The sequence below is a fragment of the Bubalus bubalis genome, chromosome 8, assembly GCF_019923935.1.
Source record: "Bubalus bubalis isolate 160015118507 breed Murrah chromosome 8, NDDB_SH_1, whole genome shotgun sequence".
Taxonomy (NCBI): Eukaryota; Metazoa; Chordata; class Mammalia; order Artiodactyla; family Bovidae; genus Bubalus; species Bubalus bubalis.
The window spans coordinates 66,757,167-66,782,581 of NC_059164.1; the positions used below are offsets into that span (position 1 = coordinate 66,757,167).

A 25,415-nucleotide genomic window follows, 5' to 3' on the forward strand; every position below is an offset into this window, starting at 1 on the left:
CTAATAAAAGAGGCATTTCAACGTATGTCTGGATTTGCAGGCAAGCGCTGGACTACAGGGAGAAAAATCTGAATCTTTTTCTAACACTTCCATCACTTTTCCACTGAAAGAACAAGGAAATGGTTTAGCCAGTTGCTTTGCTGTGAGTCTTACCAGAAAATTAAGAATGGCGATTGGCAAATACGACTCACCCTGTTCTTTAGCTAGCCTTTCTTGCATTTGGTTTACAGTACCCTTCTCGCTGACTTGATTTTACTCACTTCCTAGTGCTTCACACAGAAACCACAGAGAACTACTTGAAAAACACTGATTTTATACAAACCAATTAGAAAACATACAGCATTTTGGAGGACATAAAATGGCTACACTACGTTATGATTTCTTAAGTGAAACAGTTTTTGCTTTGTGGTGTTTTAAGAAAAGGCACAAATTTTGAAAGATGCTATTCAGGAACACTCTGAATATGTGTTTTAACTTGTTGTTTAAACTTTTTCCTTTTAAAATAGCTTCCTTAGCTGGTCTCAACTAGTCTTCTTCCTCTCCAATCTACCCTTCTCTTTGTGCTTTTTCCAAAATGCAAGTCCGATCCAGTTTTATCCTTGTCTAAAAATCTCTCACTAACTCCCTGATGAATGAAGTCCAAACCCCATACACACAAAAGTAAAGCTACTTGATCTGGCCTCTGCTTCCTTCCCCAACCTGGACTTTGTCTCCTTCTTTCTTAATTAGAATCCTGAAAACAAAGCAAAACACGTTATAGTTCCCCAGACACACCTTACTATTTTGTCAGCCAATAATTCCCATGGGATTCCCTCTGCTTTTCATATCAGGCCCTTCTTCCTCCTCCAACGGCCTGGAAAACCCCCATTTGCCTTTCAGAGCTAAACACCAGTATCACCTCTAGGAAGCCCTTCTCCCAGAATTCCTCCTTTGCATCTCTAGGTACAGCTCCTGTTGCAGGCACCCCACTGGTGTTTCATTTGCCTTTCTCCCCTATTGACATGGAGCTCCTTGAGGACAGGAATGATACCTGATTTATGTTTGTAGCAAGCCCCTTAACACAGTTCCTAGCACCCAGTAAATTTCAGTGAATTAGAATTAAAATCAAGTTGGCCCCTACCTTATGCCCACACCCCTCTCACTACTGTGTGTATTCAAAGACGACAGTTCTCAAGGAATGTGGTGGTGGCTCCCCACTTGTACACACCAGAATTTCTTCTAGGAAATAGACTAGACATGCTGCGATAATGAATAGTTCAAAACAATTCCCATCAAGCGAAAGGATGCATTGTTTATGTCCGCCGAGGACTGTTTCCTTTCTGTGTTACAAAAAAGAAAAAGGGAGAAATATTCTGGGAAACAAAAATTTATGGAAGGAATTGTAGAAGTTTCATTATCTCAGTGGCTGACTAGTGAGTGTGTCCTCTCCAAAATAAATTGAACTCTCGGTATTTGATGATTTTTTTTCCCTTTTCTTAAAACACACACGCACACACACACACACATATACGCACACACACACACAGCTTGCTTCCTAAAAACAAAGGAAATAATAAACAATAGCAACTCCCAATTTTACTCTGATTATTTGCCAAGAGTCAGTTTAGTTCATGTGATTCTATTTCATCAGAGAGGACTGATTAGCATAAAAAGAATGCTTCTAAATTAAGCTACCCAAATATGCACTTAGTTAATACTCAGGGAGCTAATTTATTGTATTATTTAAAATATAAATTGGATAGCAGATCTATTTGCTGAGGTACAACAGCTAAGCAATGATGCATAATTTTCTCTTAGCTGCTGAGTTGTTTTTTTTAAATAACCTATTGAAATTTAACAGAGAACCATTTCATTATGGAAAGTGAATAAATACTAAGAAGGCTAACATTTAAACTATTATCCACACATGGAGAATGGGTTTTAAAAATTAATGATATTTGAGGAACAAAGAGGGAATTTGGGTTTGCTTTTCAAACAGTAACTTTTTGTTGTTTTAATTTGAAGTGTAACCAGATTTACTTATCTGGTTGCTTATAAAAATCAAGTTGCTTATAGGAATATTAAATGGAGCCAACATGGTACAGTGTGGAGTGGGTAGAGAAATGAAGGAACAAAGTAAGGTTGTGTTGCGATATTGCTGCATTGTCAGCTGGACTAAGGGCACTATTTTTGCCTGCACTCCTTGGTTTATCAGTAAAGACAGTGTAGATTGAAAGCAGGCAAATACTAATATTCTTCTTGTTCAGTCGCTAAGTCATGTCCAACTCTTTTTGCAACCTCATAGACTGTGGCCCACCAGGTTCCTCTGTCCATGGGATTCCCCAGGTAGGCATACTGGAGTGGGTTGCCATTTTCTTTTCCAGAGGATCTTCCCAACCCAGGGATTGAACCCACGTCTCCTGCATTAGCAGACAGATTCTTTACCACTGGGCTACCAGGGAAGTCCCTTAATATTCCTACAGTCTTGCAAATATTTGAAACCCAGCCCATCTGATATCCTGAGCCAAGGTTTCAGAGATTTGGGCCTTATAATTTACCCATTTGAATGAATATTTCTTTTGTTTTGGGAAAGAGGAAGAATGGCCTAACGTTTCATGTTTCCCCAGGAGAGTCAAAGTGTCAGAGAACCAGTGGTCTGAGGTAAACTAGCTTGGAAAGGAAGGGAGTCTCGGATCTCCAGTGCTTGCTGATTTCCATGGTGTAAGTTGTCCCACCAAGACTGATTTCAGGGTACCAACATGATGTCACCGAATGTGGAGTTGATCAGCAAAGTGCTTATTAATCCAGTCTCCTGAGCCAGTGGGAAAGAACTTCAGCACGCTACTGCTGGAGCCAACCTGTGCTGCTGTTTGCAGGAAGCCAAATTTTGGCAAGTTGGCTGGCCCTTGTTTCCATGTTATCCAGCTGACAGTGAGTTAGGATCTAAGTCCTCACACCACTGCTGGCAGAGAGCATTTGCTGCTCTAACCTCTGCCCTCTCCTCCACTCTCAGTCTCTCCTCCAAAAGAAAACTACAAACTGTAGCTCATAAAGTTAGATATTGAGTAAGGTAATTAATGAACTGGATTGTGCTTTTTATTCCCTTGTGGATATCAAGTATAAAAACTGGACATGAAGGAAGTAAAATTTTGATTACTTTTTAACTGCATCAAATCCTGTGTTATAAAGTGTGTTCTTAAAAGGCAAAAAAGACAGTGGCTTTTTGCCATTCTGCTAAGACAAGTAAGGTCTTGCTTGCTTGATGTTTCTGTGTGGAGAGAAAAGGGTGTTTGGCATTGCATGTGGTGAAAGGGGGTGGAGGGAAAGAATAGGATGGATCCTGGTGTTGGCAGGCTTAAGGGATACAGTTTGCTCTAGACAGGTAAGCATATTGACAAAGGTTTGATTTCTTATTTAAGTTGCTTTCTTACTTTAATTGGGACCTTCTTTCCCATGGAAGGAAGGATTTATAGCATGGAAATAAAAGAAGCCTGAAAGAGAAATATATCCCTTCCTAAAGAAAATATTGTGATCTATCTTTCTGAAAAAGTATAGTAATGAAGTTTACAGTTCTTAGTAACTTCTAATCTTTCTCTGCTCTTAAAAGGAAAACATACTCCTTTGACTATAAAAATTCAGATAATGATAGTATGATGACGTTTGGTTGCTACTGCTAAGTCACTTCAGTCATGTCCGACTCTGTGCGACCCCATAGACGGCAGCCCACCAGGCTCCCCTGTACCTGGGATTCTCCAGGCAAGAACACTGGAGTGGGTTGCCATTTCCTTCTCCAATGCAAGAAAGCGAAAAGTGAAAGTGAAGTCGCTCAGTCGTGTCCGACTCTTAGCGATCCCATGGACTGCAGCCCACCAGGCTCCTCTGTCCATGAGATTCTCCAGGCAAGAGTACTGGAGTGGGGTGCCATTGGTTGAGTGCTAATTATTTACCTATATGCTACGTGGTACGAGCTTAATATGCATCTGTGGACTGAGTGCCATGGGATATTTTATATGCATTGTTTCTCTGAATTTTCACAGAAAGTTTACTTTTATTAGGGTGACTAACCAACCATTCAGTCATTTCACTAAATGACTAAATTCAGTCATTTCACTAGTCATTTCACTAGATTTCAGCATTAGCACTAAAGGTTCTATGCTCCTAATAACTTCTCAGTCCTAGGTAAACTGAGACAACTGGTCACCTTAATTCCTATCTCCATTTTACAGATGGGAAAATAAGGATAGTTAAGTCATTGTGCTCAAGTCACAGAGCTAGGCTCAAACCTAGATCTGCTGACTCATGATTCTATGACATTAAGTTTTTATTGTTGTTCTTAATGGTGGCATTGGTTTGGCACATGCTATTAATGCGTCATAATGAAAAGTGGAAATCCTAAATTATGATTTTGTTTCAAGTGATTAAGTTAGATGGTGAACCTTGGAACTGTAAGGTAGCACCAAAGTTATGTATTGACTACTCTAGAAACGATGCTGCTGAGGTGGCTACATTTAGGTCAGCTAAAGCACCTTTTTGGGAGAAGGCAATGGCACCCCACTCCAGTACTCTTGCCTGGAAAATCCCATGGATGGAGGAGCCTGGTGGGCTGCAGTCCATGGGGTCGCTAAGAGTCGGACACGACTGAGCGCCTTCACTTTCACTTTTCACTTTCATGCATTGGAGGAAGAAATGGCAACCCACTCCAGTGTTCTTGCCTGGAGAATCCCAGGGACGGTGGGGCCTGGTGGGCTGCCGTCTACGGGGTTGCACAGAGTCGGACACGACTGAAGCGACTTAGCAGCAGCAGCAAAGCACCTTTTTGCCCCAATAATCATTTGCTATAGTAGAACTTAAAGTGGTAAATGTGAAGGAGTCTTCCCAGAGTGTTGTGGGAGCAACACTGAGCCTTGATCTTGGCTTTTTTCCTTTTATGGAAAGTGATTTGCCTCACTCTTTTGTTATAAGGTGGCTGCTAACAAGTTTTGGCTTATTTTTTATTCTTATTCCCAAGTATCTTTTCTTTTTAGTATACATTTTATTTGAATGCCTATTTATTTAATTTATACTCAGGGTTCATGTCTGAAAGTGAAAAGGTAAGCATTTGTAAAGGTGGAATGGAATAAAAATAATAAAAGAACTTTAATGTAAGTCAAAAACAAACAAGATGATCTTGAGTGTCTCTATCAATCTGTAGTAGAAAACAAGAACTAGAAATCTGTCTCTTTAAAATAAATAAATAAATAAATTAAAAAAAATAATTCTCTGTATAACTTGAGCTTACTGAATCCTTAATTTTAAGGTATTTATTAGAATAAATTCCTTTAAAGTGAAAAAAAAAATGATGAAGTGCTGATGAGAAATGGCAGAAGGACTTTGTGGCTGTGGATGAAATCTTAAATTTTGATTTTTGGAACCGATTGGGAGAAGGTAGGTAAGACTTAAATCAAGACACCCAAGCTCCAGCCTGACAGTGTCACTCACAAGCTGTATGGCCTGAAGTCAGGCACCAGAACCTCCTCTGTGAATTGGAGGAGGAGAGGGAAACTAATCTGAATGACCTCTCAGATTCTCACGCTCTACTGCATGAAGTGGTGAGGGTGATGTTAGCTACTTGCCTCATGGTGATGTCAGGAAGATGTGTTCTAAAGCCAGGGTTGGCCAGCTCTGCCTCTCTGCCTGTCTTTCTATGGCACACAAGCCAAATTTGGTTTTTATATCTTTTAATATTTGAAAAAAAAGAATATGGTTTTTGTTTCACATAACAGTTGTATGAAGTTCTAATTTCAGTGTCCGTAAATAAAGTTTTATTGGCACACAGCCACAGTCATCCAAAAAAAAAAAAAAAGAAATCTGTCCTTTTTCAACTGCCTCCTGACCTGCTTTGGCCGTGTGCCTCTTGGTTAATAACATCACTTCTTGCAAAGCTGCATGTTTCAGAAGCCTGGAATGGGAAGGATGTTCATATGTTGGGGAGCAGGGGGAGAGTTTTTCACTTAACTTTATACCTGATTAATCACTAACTTTTCAGGTTCAACCCCAACATCCCTCTTCTCTTGCCTTCTTACCATCTCTCCTTTACATCATTTCTCACTTGAACAGCTAGTCTCCTAACTTGCCTCATTGCCCCAGTATCATTTCCTTCAAACCAGCCCCCTCAGTGTCTATGAAGTCATCTTCCTTTAATGCAGATCTGAGCATACCACTATTCTGCTTAAAACTCTCAAGGATATACCCAGAATAGGCAACAAAAATATAGAAACAAAAAGTAGGTTAGTGATTGTCAGAGACCGGCAGGGAGACAGGAATGGAAACTGATTGCTAATGGGTACAGGTTTCCTTTGCAGTGATGAAAATATCTGCGACTGGATAGTGGCGATGGTTGCTCAACACTGTGAATATATTAAACGCTACTGAATTGTTCACAGTAAAATGGTTAGAATGATAATTTTATGTTATGTGTATTTTAACACACACACACAAATCCTGTATGAAAAGGTCGGTGGATCCCAGCAGCCTGTCATATGGGGTTTACCTGTTCAACTGTTCCTTCTGCTTTCCTTCTAATTCTTCATAACTGGAACTCCTTTCAGATTATTGCATGTGCAATGCAGTTTCATGCCCCACTGTTTCTGAACTCAGATTCCTGTCTTTACTGCATCTCTTTCCCCCTCCCCACTCACCATTGTCTGTCCAGTGATCTGCTCCTCCTTGACCCCCCTTGAAGTCTCCCATGACATCTGTGTCAACACACCCATTGTGAATTTCCCCTTATATTTCATCTCAAAAGGCACAACTGAGAAATCTTTATCGCCAGGTCCATGTTTCTAGTTCCATGGAGAATCATATTCTTTTCTAAAACATAAAGTGGAATGAAGCTTCAAAGTGTTTTGTACAACCCTTTTAAAATTCATGACATCTGGAACCCATGAGTTTAGCAGTTTCAGTTCTAATGTGAAAGCACCCAAAATATCCAGTTTCTGGTGATGAGACCATTTCTATCCAGGGAGCCTCAAGATTAGTCTGGTCACATTTAAATATATAATCATGGCCCTGTCACATTTTTTTACACACCTCTAAAAACTCTGGAGTGGTTTGTGTCCTTGATTTGTGAGTGGTGAGTGGCTTGGCTATTACAACAGAGTGGTTTATTTTTTCAGTACTCATAAATTCATTTTTGAGGTTAACTTCAGGAAAATGCTATAGGGAATCTGCTAGAAAACATACTTTGAGAATTTTGTGGCATGTGAAAAAGACTTTGTTCTTAAATGAGCTTTTCTTTCCAATCTTAATGACACCATTTATGATGTCATTTGGTCATTACGAATGGCAGCTCAGAATTGGATCAAGGATCAGGCAAGTCATTGAGAATAAGAATTGTAACACCTAACCCCTGTCATCTCTTCTTCGCCACTTGATTATCATGGATGTAGAAGGGTGTGTGTGTGTATGTGTATAAACACCAGGAGAGCAGATGATTAGAAAAAAATACACTAAGGTGAGGTCATTAGTAGATGTTACACAGATTTTTCTTTGTGTTTTCCCTTGATGTAAAAACAGAACAACCTGTCACAAAATAGGAAGTTCTTTTAAATAGAGGTCCTCAAAGAGTAGTCTTCAGTCAACAGCACCAGAATTACTTTGCAATTGTTAGAAGTGCAAATTCTTAGACCCTGGCTGGGACCTTCAGAACTGGGAGGTCTAGGGGTGAGAACCTAGCAATTTACTTTAACAAGCTCGGGTATTTTTATTCCCCTTTAGGTTTGAGAATGACTGTTTTAAACAACTCCCTTAAACCAAGATTTTTATGCTAATGTAGGAACACGGTGTTCTAGGTTAGTTATGTTGGTTACATGAATTTTGATCTTACATTTTGAATAGAGATAATTACTCGAAGAATAATTATAACAGCTAATATTTCTCAAGAACCATCCCAGGCCAGGTACTGTGCTGTGTTCCATGGATATCATTCCTTTAATTCCTTATACAACTATCCCAGGACATAATATTTCGTTCCCCGTTGCACCGCTAAGAAAACTGAAACACAGAGATGTTAAGTTGCTTGCCCAAGGTCACATAGTTTGCTGCGCCTCTGGTCATGCTCCTGTGCTCTGACTCCCAAGCCCAGCCGTGAAGCACTGTGCTGGCCCTCCATTAGCAGTAGCCCTGGTCGGGAGGGAGGCAGGATGACCTTTAGCTCTTGAGTATTCAGTTTCTTACTGTTCTGGATGATTGCTGCCAAACTCATTTCCAGCTGAAGCAGCTGGGTTTTGTCATAAACACGACTTCATTAAGTGTCCTCAGCTGAGCTGAAGTTGCATGAAAATCGCTCATCTGATTCCTGCCAAGGCTGGAGGAATGGATGGGAAGCCACAGGAGGAGAATTCTAGCCTGGGGTCGTGGCGGGCAGCAGAAGTCTTCCTCCAGGGTCACGTGCTTGGGCTCCTGTCACAGATGTGTTCACTTTTGGTCTGTGACAAAGACGGGGACATGCTGGGTTTCCAAATGCAAGCTGGATCACAAATGTAGATGGGCGTTGCTGTCATAGCAGCAAGGCACAGCTGACCGCTGCTGGAGGGTAGCATGAAGCAGTTGTCTCCAAAGGCCAATGAGGGGTAAGTCCGATCTCATAGTCCTTGCTGCTGCTGCTGCTGCTGCTAAGTCGTTTCAGTCGTGTCCGACTCTGTGCGACCCCATAGACGGCAGACCACTAGGCTCCTCCGTCCCTGGGATTCTCCAGGCAAGAACACTGGAGTGGGTTGCCATTTCTTTCTCCCTTATAGTCCTTAAATATCTCAAAAGTATGTGGAGAGGTGGGTGAAACGTTCTGTGACCAAGCCGTAAAGTTCCCTTCACAGTGAGAAGTTATTGTGAAAGTACTGGAATTTGATTTAAAGCACTAGTGTTTACGCCAGAAGCCAGGGTTCTAGCTACTTCCCCCACTTAACAATTGTATGATCTGGTTGTTGTTGTTGAGTCACTCACTAAGTCATGTCTGACTCTGTGACTCCATTGTAGCCTGCCAGGCTCCTCTGTCCATGGGATTCTCCAGGCAAGAATACTGGAGTGGGTTGCCATTTCCTTCTCCAGGGGATCTTCCCGACCCAGGGATCAAACCGGCATCTCCTGCATTGCAGGCAGATTCTTTACTGTCTGAGCCACTAGGGAAGCCACCAGAGAATCCCATTGTATGTCAGTTTTACACAAAATTTGGGGAGGAGTATACTGACATCCCCATCTTACTTTGAAATGTGTCAAAAAGATAAGATGGATTAATAGATGGGCAGTGAGATGCAGCTGTAAGAAAACGAGTAAAGTGTTAATGAGAGTATCTAAATGGTGTGTATATGAAATTCTTTCAAATCTGCTATAAACTAATACAATTATGTAAAGTTTAAAAAATAAAATTAAATTAAAAAAAACAAAAAAAACAAATCTGCTATATGTTTGAAAATGTTTCATAATAAAATCTTGGAAAAAATAGAATGTTCTAATTTTTTGCTGCTCAAAAAAATTTTAGGCCTTTTAAAATTTCAGATGTCAAGGAGTTCTCTTTTGTTGTTGTTTTAATTTTTTTGAGACTCAAAATATCTCCTTTATTACTGGTAAAGACTAAGGTAGAAGGTGTAGTTAAGGTAAAAGGTGTAGCTTAGCGTGAAGGCCAATGGACCAGCTTACTGAACAGTAGAATTAGGTACATTTCTCTACCTAGTTGCAACCAGAGCTGGTCTGGGGTAGGTCTCCCAACCTCAGGGCCCTAACAAGGAAAGAGTTACAGCACAGCATGGAGAAGCAGACAGCTCCCTCCTAAGAAGAGACAAGGAAGGATTTTCCAGTTTCATACACATGAAAGATGGATACAATTTGGTGTAAAATCAAATAACTACACAATTTAAAAACTTTCTTACCTTAAGGTACCTATTATTAATGCTATCAAAAGCAGACAATCAGCATATCCAAAAGCATGAACTGATTCACTATGTTCTTTATTTCATGTAAGCTTTAAGAACATTTTAATCCAAATTAAAAGTTTCCATGTATTTAGAATATCCAGTTTTCTAAATTTCAGTTTTTCTTCTGTTTTTCTTCTTTAAGGTAATTGTTCGAGGTGGAGGCCACATTTTGCCCTATGACCAGCCTCTGCGATCTTTTGACATGATTAATCGATTCATTTTTGGAAGAGGATGGGATCCTTATTGATGGATAAGCTGCTTTCCTAAAGGAGACCATCATGGCTTTTAATCTTTGAAAAGAAAATTTTCAAGATAGAAAATGTTACATAAAGAAAATTATCTTTTTAAAACTGCAAAATGTTCCTCATCAATAAAAATTATCCTTAAAACAAATGAGGCTCTGTTTTGGGGGAGAGATGGTTCATTACAAAATTAACTGTAAGAAAATGTTGTGCATGAGTGAGAATTACATCATTTATCTTAACGGGTACAAAGAATGGATTCTGAGACACCAATTCAGATAGAAATGGATAAATAAATGGGATTTTGGGGCCTTGAATAAGAATTTTAAATTCCTTCTCTAATGATGTGAAAAGTGCAATAAATGAATAGAGTTATAACCATCTTGTTCTGTAAATAACAGAAAAGTTTATCATACCATGTATCTGAAGGTGTTGCATAAATATTAGATAAGGACATCTGAATTATCATTCCAAATGAATAGATGAACTTATAATAGTGGTGAGGAAGAGACTTCAGAATGTAGAAAGTCTTAGCAAGAAAGGTGGCTTGCAATTCTTTGAACTAAAAATCTTATATGTAAAAGAAATAATGTATCTGTATCTACTTATTGATGATAAGCAGAGAATCTTATTCAGAGAACATACTAAATCTTTGCCTATTCTTTGTTCCTTTTTTTTTTTTTTAGTTCATAGGTTTAAGTATGCACATTTATCAAACAGCCTGCAGGCCATATTAGTTATGAGCTGTTTTCACTTTGAGTTTTAAATTCTGTACTTCTTTAGCCAAATAAGGAATAACATAATTTTGTATAATTGTTGGAATATAAAAAAAAATGAGATCCTCTTGCATCAAAATACATTTATAAATATGCATACATTAGTAACTTTCCAACGAAAATACCACATCTCAGCACATCTTTCCTATTTATGCATTTATACATCACATGCTCACATCTCTAATTCCACAGCACATTTGCCTTTTTCCACATCATTTCCCCCTCTATTACCCATCTATGAATTGGCTCACTAGGGAACTTAAATTTTAAAAAGTCAAAGCCTGTTCTCGCTGCAAATATTTTATTGAGTTCTTTTAATATCTCATTTCATTCAGGATTGAGATTTTCCTTTTTTAAATATACATGTTGTTCATTGTGCCCATATACTATAAGACCTCAAATGGAACATTCTCATCAAAAGCAAATTTTTATTATTGCAGAGAATAATCTGGAGGAAGTGTGCACAAAGTTTTGCATATAGCGCCACCAGCAAGTTAAAATCGTTGCATTTGGTCCCAATAACATGTGATGGAAAGGGCAACAACTGGGTATGAGAGACCTAGAATCTCGTTCCAGGTGTATTACACATGCAATGGATGTTTTGGATAAGTTACCTCACTATACTAGCCTCCCAAAGTCTCAAAGAAAGTAGCCAGAAGAGATTTCCGAGGTTCCTCCCAGCTCAGGTATCATTGTCAAAGTGACTGTTTCACCAAGGAAGCCTCATTATTAGTGGGTTCCATATTTGCATCACGTACTAATTAAAATTGATCTGTAATCCTCAAATCAATACTTGCTCACTCTGTGGTCATGCATGAGTATGTGCAGAGTGATGAAAAATTTGAGTTACCCAATCTGCACATTCTCAGCAGAGGGCAAATGAGGCGACACTGGCTTCTTGTTTCAGCTCTCCTAATGTAAACACATGTCCTTTTGGCAGTCTATCCAGTGCCACATTTTCTGCATCTTTGTGCTTTTTTGTTGGTGATTTTGCTATTTAAAAGGGCTCCCATGCATAGTGCTGAAGTGCCGTCTAGTGTTCTTGAGCCCAAGGCTATGATGTGCCTTATGGAGAAAAGTGTGAGTTAGATTTTGTTTAGGCATGTGTTGTATGCTGTTGGCCATGAATTTAATATTATTGCAGCAACAATATATGTTAATAAGCCTTCTTTAACACACATAAAACAAGGTTACCTAATGTTTGGTTGACCCAAATGTGATCAGAATCTAGTAAACAAATCCTGCATTTCCTTGGAAGAGGTGTTTCAGAACTAATTCAGTGTTTAGGGAGACGTTCTAGAAAATACCTACAGTGAACAGAGAGAATGGACTGTTTTTATGGAACACTTAAGAGTAGGGATCAACACAAAATCATTGCTTAATAAATGGAAGTGGCCAGACATTGTCATTTTGACCATCTACCTGCCCCAGGCACTGGGACTGGGCCAGTGGGGACTGCTGAGAACAACTTGCCAGACCTTCCCAGAACAACCCTAGTGAAGTCCCTTGAGGATGCAGTGCTGTGGAGACTGAGTCTGGGAGGTATTTTCATTAAAAGAAGGAAGGGAGGACTTCCCTGGTAGTCCAGTGGTTAGGAATCCATGCTTCCATTGCAGCAGGTACAAGTTCCATCTTTTAGGTCAGGAACTAAGATCCCACATGCCGTGTGGTGTGGCAAAAAAGAAAGAAGGAAGAGAGGGAGAGTTCACAGACTAAAGAGCAAAATAAAGCTTTTTTGAATTGAATAGGAGAGAGTCCTTTGTGGAGAGAATCTCCAAGTGGGGTACACATCCTCCATGGGATACATCAATTCATTAAGGTGCCCTCCCTTAGTCCAGAAAGAGGCAAGCAGAGGGTCTCACATGACTGCGGTTACTGCAAGCAGACGACTCACAGAAAGAGAGGGAGTTGCGGTCAGGACAGGTGAGGCATCTTCTCACGCTTCTGGGTCCAGCGCACTGCCAGTGATTGCCTGCAGGATGTTTACATGCCAAAGTTCACATGCCTGTGGGTGTTATCAATGTGGTTCACTTCATAAAAACAAAGTCTTCAAGCAGGAGGATCTTTATAATAACTCTTCACCATGCGATGGGGAGTGGCCACGTTCTCACAAGCTGTCTCAGGGCAGTGTATTTAAAGAAACTGTAGAACTAACCTAAGAGTGGGTCTGGCATTCTTTTTTTCTTTCACAAAAAGACAAGGGTTGCAGATGAGCAGGTGGCTATTGTTAACATGTCATCTAAGTGAAAGTCGCTCAGTTGTGTCCGACTCTTCGCGATCCCATGGACTACACAGTCCATGAAATTCTCCAGGCCAGAATATTGGAGTGGGTAGCCTTTCCCTTCTCCAAGGGATCTTCTCAACCCAGGAATCGAACCCAGGTCTCCTGCATAGCGGGCAGATTCTTTACCAGCTGAGCCACAAGGGAAGCCCAAGAATACTGGAGTGGGTAGCTTTTCCCTTCTCCAGGGGATCTTCCAGACTGAGGAATCAAACACAGGTCTCCTGCATTGCAGGCAGATTCTTTACCAACTGACCTATCAGGGAAGCCCCAATATCTCATTTAGCAGATTTTTTTAAAGTAAAGTATTAATAGTATGCCCTAAGTAGAAGTGATACCTTAACACTTAGTGAGAAAGTAATTTCTTTCCAAAAGAAATTTAATCTATTGCAAGAGCATTTTGAAAACAGATGTTTGGAAATATTCCCATTTACTCTGTGTATTACCAAAAAAAAAAAAAAAAAGCCCTTAACTCAGGAAAAATTTCAACAAATGTCTTTACATAAAAGATGGTATTGAAAAATGCATGTTGGAAGTTAATAAAGCTTATCTAATGAGGTATTATTTCCATTTGGATCTACATCTCTGTAATGTGTCCTTTTCAGCTCTGATGGACTTTGAAACCAAGTATCAAAATATACTGAACATATAACCAGACAGTTGAATGTTATCTCACAAAAGGATCACCCAAGATTTTCAGACATGACAAAGCATATTCAACACATTGATCCTATTAAAAATACTACTAGTAATATTTTAGAAAGCACAAATATTTTGTACTAATCAAATACAATTTTTAAAAATTAAGTATTTAAATTTTCATCCTTTATCATTTTATTTTCTATTTTAATTAATATTTCATAATATAAATGTTACTAGTAATTAGTAAATTAATATTTCATATAAATGTTACTAGTGACATGGTTATACTTTATAAATGAGTGAATAATTACATATTTTTTGTGTGCCTTAGGAAATTTTTTAATGATAGGGGTGACAAAGCATAAAGGTTTGGAGAACACTGAGAGGACAGAAAAAGTCTAAATTTAACAGTGGCCTTAAACTATGCACTGACTTTGTTAAGTTAAATAAAAAAAAAAGTATTTAGTAATATAGTATGTTTCATTTACAAGAAAGGGAGAAAGAAGGGAGAAAGGAAGAAAGGGAAATAAAATCAAACAAATAAATATGGGAGGGAGGGAGAGAGATACACACACAGAAATTTTTAAAGGAATAGAGAGCACCTTCGGCTTCCCTGGTGTTAAGAAGGGACTGTCTTGGCTCAGAGTCATCAAGAACCCACCTGCCAATGCAGGAAATGTGGGTTCGATCCTTGGGTCATGAAGATCCCCTGGAGAAGGAAATGGCTACCCACTTCAGTATTCTTGCCTGGGAAATCCTACGGACAGAGGAGCCTGGCGGGCTAGAGTCCATGTGGTCATAGAGTCAGACATGACTTAGGGACTAAACAACAACAAGGGAAAGATAAATAAGAAACCAATAACAGTAGGCAAGGAAGGACTATGCATTGCTGGGCATGGGTGGGAGGGAGACAATTTTTTAAGTATATTTTTATTTTTATACCATTTTGTGCTTATGTTACTCATGTCAATATTAAAAATCTGGCCCCAGGAATCTCAGAGAAATAACTTCTTTCTGTGTTAGCAGAACCCAGAGGATAGGCCCTGTGGACTAAATCTGCTCAGCAGAAGGCCAGAGGGAGTGTTGGGGTTCCCTGGGCAGCCTGATGGTAGAGAGGAAATGGTGCCAAAAATTCAAGAAAAGGAGGGGGGCTTAAGGAGGTAAAAAAGGGAGACTCTGGCCACATGTTGGCTGAGATCAGACAAATTTAGAAGTCCGCAGAATCTTTAACTAGAAGCAATGTTAGCCCTGCCCTCCCCACTCCCACTACACGGAAAGTGTGGGAGCTTTGCTTAGTGCTATAGTTGCATTGTGCTGGTGCGTTGGGGTGGGGAGTGAGTTGATTTGATCTTTGAGTTGCAAACATAAACAGGCAGAAAAGCACTTCTGTTGAAAAGGAGTCTATTGGGAGGCCCCTAAGTAGATCTGGAAGGCCTAGCCTCAACCTCTGACATTGTTACCACATGGTGAAATAGGCCTTCCCTGGAGGTTCACTTCAGCTGTAGATACCCAGTTCTGCGAAATCAGAAGTAACAATAACAGCTACCCTTTTTAAGCCTCTAACATGTACTGGATGTTCACCAAGACATCATCAGGTAGATGGTTTTCCCATTTCACAGAGGAGGTCATGGAACTTCATTATTACAAAGAGACTTGCCTGAGTTCCTACAGCCAATGGCAGAGCCAGTCTAGATTCAAACTCAGATGTCTCTCCTTAAACTCCATCCTCTCTCCATGAAGAAGGCACCCTGCCTCCTGATCCTGAAGTTCTTTCTCATCTGATGACATCGATGGGTAAGTATCAGGTGACCCCACTGGGGGTTAGGGGTGCTGGTTATCACCAGCATTAAAAATGTGCTTCATTTTAAACATTACATACACCAGTTATTGGAAACTAGATGCTGTATCTGCTCCACCCAAGAGGAACCAGTTTAAATTTGAATCCTGCTTCTCTGGAAAGTATTAAGAGCTTTCATATACTTACTTATTTGTGTGAAGGTCTTCAGCCATCTTTTCTCATGCTGCAGAAAACATGGCAGATAGGCCAGAAACCAAAGACAGACCCGGAGACAGACTGCTGGACTTGAGCCTTGATTTGTTTGGGAAAATTTCTGGCATTCCCTTTCTTTCTTCTTGTGAACTTGGACAAGACCCCTCCTCTTACTGCTGATGATATATGGGCCACGGCTGTGTCGATCTTTATGCCATGTAAGCTGCCGGTTCTAAGCTCAGAAACCATTTCATCCTTCATGCTGAACCCTTTCAGGGTCACGTTCGTCCATGGGGCTAGCTGCAAAGATGAGTGATAGGGGCCCACTCAGCTCCATCATCACACAGGAAGTTTGTATCTGGGATGAAATACAGCTACCAGTACAGATGTGTTTACTTTTCTTGCATATGGTAATGGTTATTGCTATTATAATTCAGGAGATTTAAAAAACATCTAGAAAACAAACTTGAGAGTGATTGATTCCGCTGCCCCTAAGACACGGAGTCAGGAATTGAAAGCAGTCCACTGTGATTTATATCCTCTCAACCCCAAGGAAAGACATCTGTTCAATCATTTTAAAGGGGTTTTTGGCAACTTCAGGAGTGTGACGTGGGCTCTCTGCATTCCCCTGGGACTCCGCAGTTGAGTAGAAGAGGCCAGGCCTCTGGTTGCTGTTCAAACTGATTTAACAGGGAAATTCATTGCATCCAGACAGATCTTCTGGGTCAATGTTACTCGTTTTCTTAAATCTTTAATTTGAAAACTGTTCATTGGAAAAGTTAAGTAAAAAACATCCCTTCACCAACCCTACACTGTACCAGTAGTGACCACTGATAATGCATCCCAGGCTAAGGCAGGGTGGGCTCTCTTGAACTCAGTATCACCAAGACTGCACCCAATGGAGGAAGACAACTACCTCGCCACTTCAAGAAAAAACAAAACAAATTGCTGTTATTAGAAGAAAGGAAGCTTGAACACCAGGCAATCAAGAGCCAAAAAATGTCTGCCATATATAGAAGTCAAAGCTCAACAGAAAGAGTAAAGTCAGCCTCAACATTTTGACATGCAGTAGGAATGTGTGCCAGAGAAGGCAATGGCACCCCACTCCAGTACTCTTGCCTGGCAAATCCCATGGATGGAGGAGCCTGGTAGGCTGCAGTCCATAAGGTCGCTAAGAGTTGGACACGACTGAGTGACTTCACTTTCACTTTTCACTTCCATGCATTGTAGATGGAAATGACAACCCACTCTAGTGTTTTTGCCTGGAGAATCCCAGGGACGGGGGAGCTTGGTGGGCTGCCATCTATGGGGTCGCACAGAATCGGACACGACTGAAGTGACTTAGTTTGGCTTAGGAATGCGTGCATGCTAAGTTGTTTCAGTCATGTCTGATTCTTTGCGACTCTATGGACCACAGCCTGCCAGGCTCCTCTGTCCATGGGATTCTTCAGGCAAGTGCAGTAGGAATACACACTGGTAGTTTTCCTAATTTCCCAATGAATATTTATAATCAAAATTCACATGTATCTTGTAATTTTTGCTGATACTTAAATTTTTTCTTACATGAATCCAAGGGGAGAAAAGAAGTAAGTGGCCGACAGAATTGAGGAGAGGGAGAGGGAAGCATTGTGTGAAAAGTGAAAGTTGCTCAGTCGTGTCTGACTCTTGCGACCCCGTGGACTATACAGTGCATGGAATTCTCCAGGTCAGAATACTGGAGTGGGTAGCCTTTCCCCTTCTCCAGGGAATCTTCCCAACCCAGGGATCGAACCCCAGTTAGAACCCAGGTTTCCCATGTTGCAGGTGGATTCTTTACCAGCTAAGCCACAGGGGAAGCTGAAGAATACTGGAGTGGGTAGCCTATCCCTTCTCCAGCAGATCTTCCTGACCCAGTGTGAAGAGCACAGGAAAATCCAGATACTCACCCTCACATTATGAACAGATGTGAACAGAAGTTCACCAGGATCCCTGACCCCATTACAGCTGCCATCGTGGCTGCGCTAGGATGTGTCCTACCACACCTCTGGTGACCGGACCTCTTCTGGATGACAAAGATACAGAGACAATTTTGGCCCACTCCCCTGCCCCTGTAAATGGGGGAGAGGAGCATGGGAAAGGTGGGTGACCACTACACAATTAAGCACAGTCCCAGATTGCTAAGCACTTTGGTAGAGGAAGGTACAAAGCACTCTGAGAGCAGAGAACAGGAAGTGATGAACAGGGAGTGAAGAATTATTCCTGGGGAAGAGGATTTTTCCAAACTGAGGGACAGGAGGAAGGCTGGAGGTGCAGAAGTCAAGAATAGCACTGACCTGGCTTAAAGCATGAGTGTAGTGTGCTGGGGAAACGTGGAACTCTGAGCACTCCCTGCCTTCTCGCCTCTTGTTTTTATTCTCCCACCTCTGTTAGTTCAATTATTTTGTTGCAAAATTTGAATTCTCAAAGGATTGTTCTAATCTTCTGTAATGGAAATAGTAGAAGGGCTGATTCCTGTATTCAACTGATTTGAGTAAACCCCTAACAGCCTGGTTTTCGTTTTTCCGTCTTGTCTAGAGTGAGGAAAAGATCTAGAAGGCTGTCTCCCTGTAAGTCCATCCATCAAGGGCTTTGGTGACAGATGAAATAACATTTCTTGATGAGAATCCCCACGTGCTATTCAGTAACATATTGGGACAGGCTGTCTTATACCAATTTCCCATCTCCTCTGGGAAGAGAAACATCCTGTAAGGAGGTCATCCTGAGATGGTCCCACAGTGTGACTCACTAGAGGGAAATGCCAAAAGCTTTGGGGCAAAAATAAACAAAAGTGAAAAAAATATGTCCATTCTATCAAACAAAACAAAACAAAACAGCCGGGAGTGGTGCTGCACTGGCAAATTGAAGCTGATCTTGGACAGGATGGAGGGTGTAGTGAAGAGGGATTTTGTTTAGTAAATTAGATACTGGGTAGTTTGTTGAGGGTTCAATTTCACCAGCATATACTTTTCTGGGTAGGGCTGTGAAGGACAGAGGGAAAGGAATCTCTAATAAGACATGGTTCCCTCAAATGAGCTTCTTCTGCCCCTGAAAAATCTTAACGTCCGTTAGCCTAGAGCCTAAGTTCTAAGAGTCTTTAAGAGTTCTAGTTCTAAGGTCTTCAAGAGTTGCAGTTTCTTATGCATTGAGAAATGTAATTCTCTTTTGGCCTCTTAAGTAAATAAATCAAACACTATGTAGCTTTGCCTCTACATCATATTTTTCCCTTGTTGGGTGGTCAGAGAGTTAAATAGATGAGCCAGCCTGGGGAGCATGTGATTTTCAAATCCAATTCCAAATTTTCTGGGATTTTCAACTCTTTAGGGAATTTTTTTTTGGTCCCTGGGCTTGAATAGAGTCGATAGTCACATATTTGAGTTGACAGTCACATATTTAATTTAATAATACAAGGACAAGAAAAATTTTCAATAAGCTGGAGATACTATAAACTTGAATTGGGTGGTTTAAAAACACTAGGGCCAGTAATTCCCATGGACTTTGTCTTTTGGTGAAGACAATACTGACAAGATTAAGAATGCAGACAGATTCCTATTATTATTTCTTATTTCTTCAGTTCAGTTCAGTTGCTCAGTCGTGTCCGACTCTTTGAGATCCCATGAACTGCAGCACGCCAGGCCTCCCTGTCCATCACCAACTCTCGGAGTCCACCCAAACCCATGTCCATCGAGTCGGTGATGCCATCCAACCATCTCATCCTCTGTCACCCCCTTCTCCTCCTGCCTTCAATCTTTCCCAGCACCAAGGTCTTTTCAAATGAGTCAGCTCTTCGCATCAGGTGGCCAAAGTATTGGAGTTTCAGCTTCAACATCAGTCCTTCCAATGAACACCCAGGACTGATCTCCTTTAGGAAGGACTGGTTGGATCTCCTTGCAGTCCAAGGGACTCTCAAGAGTCTTCTCCAACACCACAAGTCAAAAGCATCAATTCTTCGGCACTCAGTTTTCTTTATAGTCCAACTCTCACATCCATACATGACCACTGGAAAAACAATAGCCTTGACTAGATGGACCTTTGTTGGCAAAATAATGTCTCTGCTTTTGAATATGCTGTCTAGGTTGGTCATAACTTTCCTTCCAAGGAGTAAGCGTCTTTTAATTTCATGGCTGCAATCACCATTTACAGTGATTTTGGAGCCCAGAAAAATAAAGTCTGACACTGTTTCCCCATCAATCTCCCATGAAGTGATGGGACCCGATGCCATGATCTTCGTTTACTGTATGTTGAGCTTTAAGCCAACTTTTTCACTCTCCACTTTCACTTTCATCAAGAGGCTCTTTAGTTCTTTTTTACTTTCTGCCATAAGAGTGGTGTCCTCTGCATATCTGAGATTATTGATATTTCTCCTGACAATCTTGATTCCAGCTTGTGCTTCCTCCAGCCCAGAGTTTCTCATGATGTACTCTGCATATAAGTTAAATAAGCAGGGTGACAATATACAGACTTGATGTACACCTTTCCCAATTTGGAACCAGTCTGTTGTTCCATGTCCAGTTCTAACTGTTGCTTCCTGACCTGCATACAGGTTTCTCAAGAGGCAGGTCAGGTGGTCTGGTATTCCCATCTCTTTCAGAATTTTCCCCAGTTTATTGTGATCCAAACAGTCAAAGGCTTGGCATAGTCAATAAAGCAGAAATAGATGTTTTTCTGGAACTCTCTTGCTTTTTCGATGATCCAGCGGATGTTGGCAATTTGATCTCTGTTTCTCTGCCTTTTCTAAAACCAGCTTGAACATCAGGAAGTTCACAGTTCACGTATTGCTGAAGCCTGGCTTGGAGAATTTTGAGCATTACTTTATTAGCATGTGAGATGAGTGCAGTTGTGGGGTAGTTTGAGCATTCTTTGGCATTTTCTTTCTTTGGGATTGGAATGAAAACTGACCTTTTCCAGTCCTGTGGCCACTGCTGAGCGTTCCAAATTCGCTGGCACATTGAGTGCAACACTTTCACAGCGTCGTCTTTCAGGCTTTGAAATAGCTCAGCTGGAATTCCATCACCTCCACTAGCTTTGTTCGTAGTGATGCTTCCTAAGGCCCTCTTGACTTCACATTCCAGGATGTCTGGCTCTAGGTGAGTGATCACACCATCGTGATTATCTGGGTCGTGAAGATCTTTTTTGTACAGTTCTTCTGGGTATTCTTGCCACCTCTTCTTAATATCTTCTGCTTCTGTTAGGTCCCTACCATTTCTGTCCTTTATTGAGCCCATCTTTGCATGAAATGTTCCCTTGGTATCCCTAATTTTCTTGAAGAGATCTCTAGTCTTTCCCATTCTGTTGTTTTCCTCTATTTCTTTGCATTGATCGCTGAGGAAGTCTTTCTTATCTCTCCTTGCTATTCTTTGGAATTCTGCATTCAAATGGGTATATCTTTCCTTTTCTCCTTTGCTTTTTGCTTCCCTTCTTTTCACAGCCATTTGTTAGGCCTCCTCAGACAGCCATTTTGCTTTTTTGAATTTCCTTTTCTTGGGGATGGTCTTGATTCCTGTCTCCTTACTTCTTACTCCACACAAATCCCTAAATTCCCAACAGAGGTACCATCAAAAAAAAAAAAAAAAAGACCAGATTTAGAGAGATAGGGGTAGCATGCTTGGAAAAGACCACAAAAGGAGGTCAATAGAGATGGGTCCTGAACCACCACAGGGCAGCATGTGGTGGCCGTCCCAGGGAATGAAGTGTATTTTAGGGTCCCCCATTTTCCCCTGCTCCCCTTGTAGATGCAACAGCTGCCTGGAAACCACAAGTACAGCTGGTCCTCATGATGAGCTCTTTCTCCCCTTCTGCTGCACACCATCAGTACAGAAAACAACTGCCCTGGAGGGCAGGTGATGATGGGCTACCCTGAGGACAGACGTACAGCACGGGGAAAGCAGCACAGAGCTGGCAACGTGGGCAATGAATAGTCGCTACTTTTCCATGTTTATTATGTTGAGGGATTCTGGCATCTTATGAAGTCCCCCAAAAAACAAATTTCCAATGAATGGCATAACAATAGTCTAGCAGAGAGAGTAACTCATTAGAAAAGACCCTGATGCTGGGAAAGATTGAGGGCAGGAGGAGAAGGGGACAACAGAGGATGAGATGGTTGGATGGCATCACTGACTCAGTGGACATGAGTTTGAGCAAGCTCCAGGAGACGGTGAAGGACAGGGAAGCCTGGCATGCTGCAGTCCGTGGGGTCACAAAGAATCGGGACACAACTTAGTGAATGAACAACAACAACAACAACAACAAGGTCTTAAACAAGATATACAATGTGAAAGCTTTTTCTTCTCACATCTGCCTGGATAGATTTCATAAAACTACCATAAAAGTATTCTGTATTTACTGGAGAGAAAACTTGACGCTGAACAGATCTGCCCTACTGTTCTTCAGGAATTGACTGTATATTCACCAGAGCATCTGTTACAAATGGTTCCCATGATCAAACTCCAAATGACACACTGAGTGTTTCCCTTATTCTCAGCAAGTGGCCTTGCCTCCTACTCTACTGAGATGATCAAAAGAATCCAACACTGGATCCCCTAATTTTGCTCCTTCACCCCAAAACACTGCTGCAGCATTATTACACATATTCTCTTTCTACCTTGGGAAAGTCATGACCTCTCTTCTGAGCCCCTCATCCACAGCTCCAACTGTCCTGATGGAAGCTCAGACTTAATATGACTATTCTGGTCCTCTTTTCCCCCAAATTAGAAGCTCCTCTTGGTTTTCTTGCCTGCTGAGAACACCCCCATTCTTGTAATCACCATCCTTCTCTTGCCTTTCTCTTCTCTTCAGCTGTTGCTGCTGCTGCTTATTCGCTTCAGTCGTGTCTGACTCTGTGCAACCCTATGGCCTGCATCCTGCCAGGTTCCTCTGTCCATGGGATTCTCTAGGCAAGGGTACTAGAGTGGGTTGCCATGCCCTCCTCCAAGGGACCTTCCCGACCCAGGGATCAAAACCAGGTCTCCTGCATTGCAAGCAGATTCTTTACCGCTGAGCCACCAGGGAAGCCCCTCTCTTATTCAACCAGTGGTCAAATCCTATTTACTCTACTTCAGCAATATCTTTTGCATCTCCATCCTCTTTTTCCTTTCTATTTCTAAACTACTTCTCAGCCTGCTAAGGGTTCTTACTGCTTCTAGCCTTCCCATCACCAGTTCCAACTATTAATCCATCCTAGATGGTATTGCAATTTCATTTCCTAATGCACAACTCTAATCTATCTACTGACCCAATGGCTGCCAAATACTGTCAAGTTAATATCAAAACACCCTGACTTTCAAGCCTTGTCACAAGCTGATTCTACCTATTTTTGGTAGGGAGATCTTTTCCCACTGCTCAAAAACAACAGTCACATCAGGCTATTTGCCCTCACATATATACTGTCTCCATTTTACCTTTGCTAATGCCTCTCTTTTCTATCCATCATGCTCTGTGAAACGAAATACTCCAAGCCTTCAAGGCTCATTCCAAAGTACAAGATGCCTTAAGCCTTCCTCCTGGCTTGGTTTCTCTGTTCCCACTCCTGCCTGAAAAGAACCACTTTCTTCCCTGCAATGGCTGCTTCACTCCTTTAACATACATTTCTGTCTTGTGTCAGAGTTGTCCAAAGTTGTTCTTGTTCGTTCCCCATTTGAACAGGTAGCAGACTCCATATCCCTTGCTTCAGGGAGGTCAGGGGCAGAATAAGAAACAGAATAATTTCTGGCTCTTTCTTTTTAAAAGCCAGAGGCCCATGGGGAGGATAGAGTTTTAAAGAAGGTTAGTGGCTTGGAAAAACAGGAGAAAAACATCAGACTAAAAGGAAATTCTTCCAATTAGGGGTGGAAGCAACTTCTGATGATTCTGCTACACAGCAGAGGCCATAATGGGGAAAGACTCTGAGAGGAACAGCTTTTGGATGAAGCATCTGGGGAGCTGGGGCCATGGGCAGTAACATTTTCAGTCTTGCCCAGAAGCAGCAGATAGCCAACAGGTATGAAGGCACCATGGTGAGGGACACAATGGGATGGGCTGCTCAGCAGAGGACCTTTTCCAAAGCCCTTATTACTGCATAAGATTCTTGAAAACTTACAACTCCCCCACACTACTCCCATCCCTGGTGATGGGGGGAATGGAGCAGAGCAACAAATGAGATGACATTTCCCACAAACACAGCAGGGTAGATGTGCAGAGTTTTTAAATGATTGTAAAAAACAGAGATACCATCTCTTTATCACCTGAATGTGTGGACTGATATTCCTTCTTGATTTGTTTAAATACACATATCACAACGCCTCCCTTGAGGAAAATTCAATTCAACAATATTTACTGAGTGCCCACTATGTGACAGGCACCCTTCTAGATGGACAGAGATATAGCAATGAACAAGCCTGAAGACCCCTCCTCCAAGGCATTACATTTTGGTGGGAGGTCAGTGTTCAAGTACAACACGCCTAGAGGGATACCTATCGACATGAGCCACACAAAAAAATCAGAGCACTATAGGGAATCCAGTGTGGTGGGAAGTGAGGGCAGGATTACATAGGTGGTGGGAAAAGCCCTCCTGACATGCTGCCATTCGAGCTGGGTCTGAAGGAAGGGCAGGAGGGAGCCCACCCGTATCTGAGCAAGTACACTGCCAACACTGCGGGACCAGCCAGGACGCCCGGCCCACAGAAAGCTCAGGCTCTGAACCAAGAGGAGGACCACTGCTGTCAGAGACATGAGAGGCAGTGGAGCAAGGTGAAGACCTGGAATTCTCTCAGCTTTGCTCCCTCTGCAGGGTGCCACGCTCAGAATGTGCGCTCAGGAAGTATTTAACTGAGTGAAGGGGGAGCCGAGCATCAAGTATCACTGTTTATACCACAATGAGAAGTTATAGCTAATGCATAAAAATATGCATATATATATGACACAAAAATGATCCATAAGCTCACAGCCAGATATAACCAATTTTAAAATTTAAATACTAGTCCTACTAGTCTTTTATTATTGGTAGATTCTGATTTTTTCACATTTGAGACAACATATGTCCTGTTTTTTTCACTTAATCCTATTGCGATTTGTAATATCATCCATTAACTCACTGAAGTGACACTGACATGCATCTCTAGCTGGTTTCAGTACCTTGGACAAAGTGGTAACAAGGTGACTGACTTTTTATTAAGGGTCACAAGGGGTGCTCAGAAGCCACTGAATTTTATGAGGAGGGGGCTCCACGGGCCACCAAACTTGTAGACAGAGAAAGTGTAACAGCATGGATATCCTGGCTCCAGGATGCCCACTGCTAACAGAGGGAACGTCCTGGCTTCCCTATGCACAGGGCATGGTCACCATTAGCAAGATTGTGCTTGTGAATTTTCCCGTCCCTCTGGGTTTGAGGCATTGGAACAGTTCCTAAAAGAGTCATTTTGTTCCCCTCGGGTCTCTGTTTTACTCTAGTAACTGCCCCCACCTGTTCCTAATGTTCTCTCTGGAGGGAAAATTCAGCTTGATTCAGCGTCTATAACCTGTGGCATTCTAAAAGAGCCAGACCATGTTGTAACACAAGTCAAACATAGC

At 41.5% G+C, this 25,415-nt stretch overlaps 1 protein-coding gene across 1 annotated transcript in view; it reads left to right on the plus strand.

The window, feature by feature from the left end:
- CPVL (carboxypeptidase vitellogenic like) overlaps positions 1-10,630 on the plus strand; it is a 79,399-nt gene extending 68,769 nt beyond the window's left edge. Inside the window, exon 10 of the mRNA XM_045166418.1 lies at positions 10,069-10,630. Within this exon, the coding sequence (XP_045022353.1) occupies positions 10,069-10,173 (105 nt within the window). The 3' untranslated portion in view covers positions 10,174-10,630. The remainder of the gene's footprint in view (positions 1-10,068) is intronic.
- Positions 10,631-25,415: the final 14,785 nt, after the last annotated feature.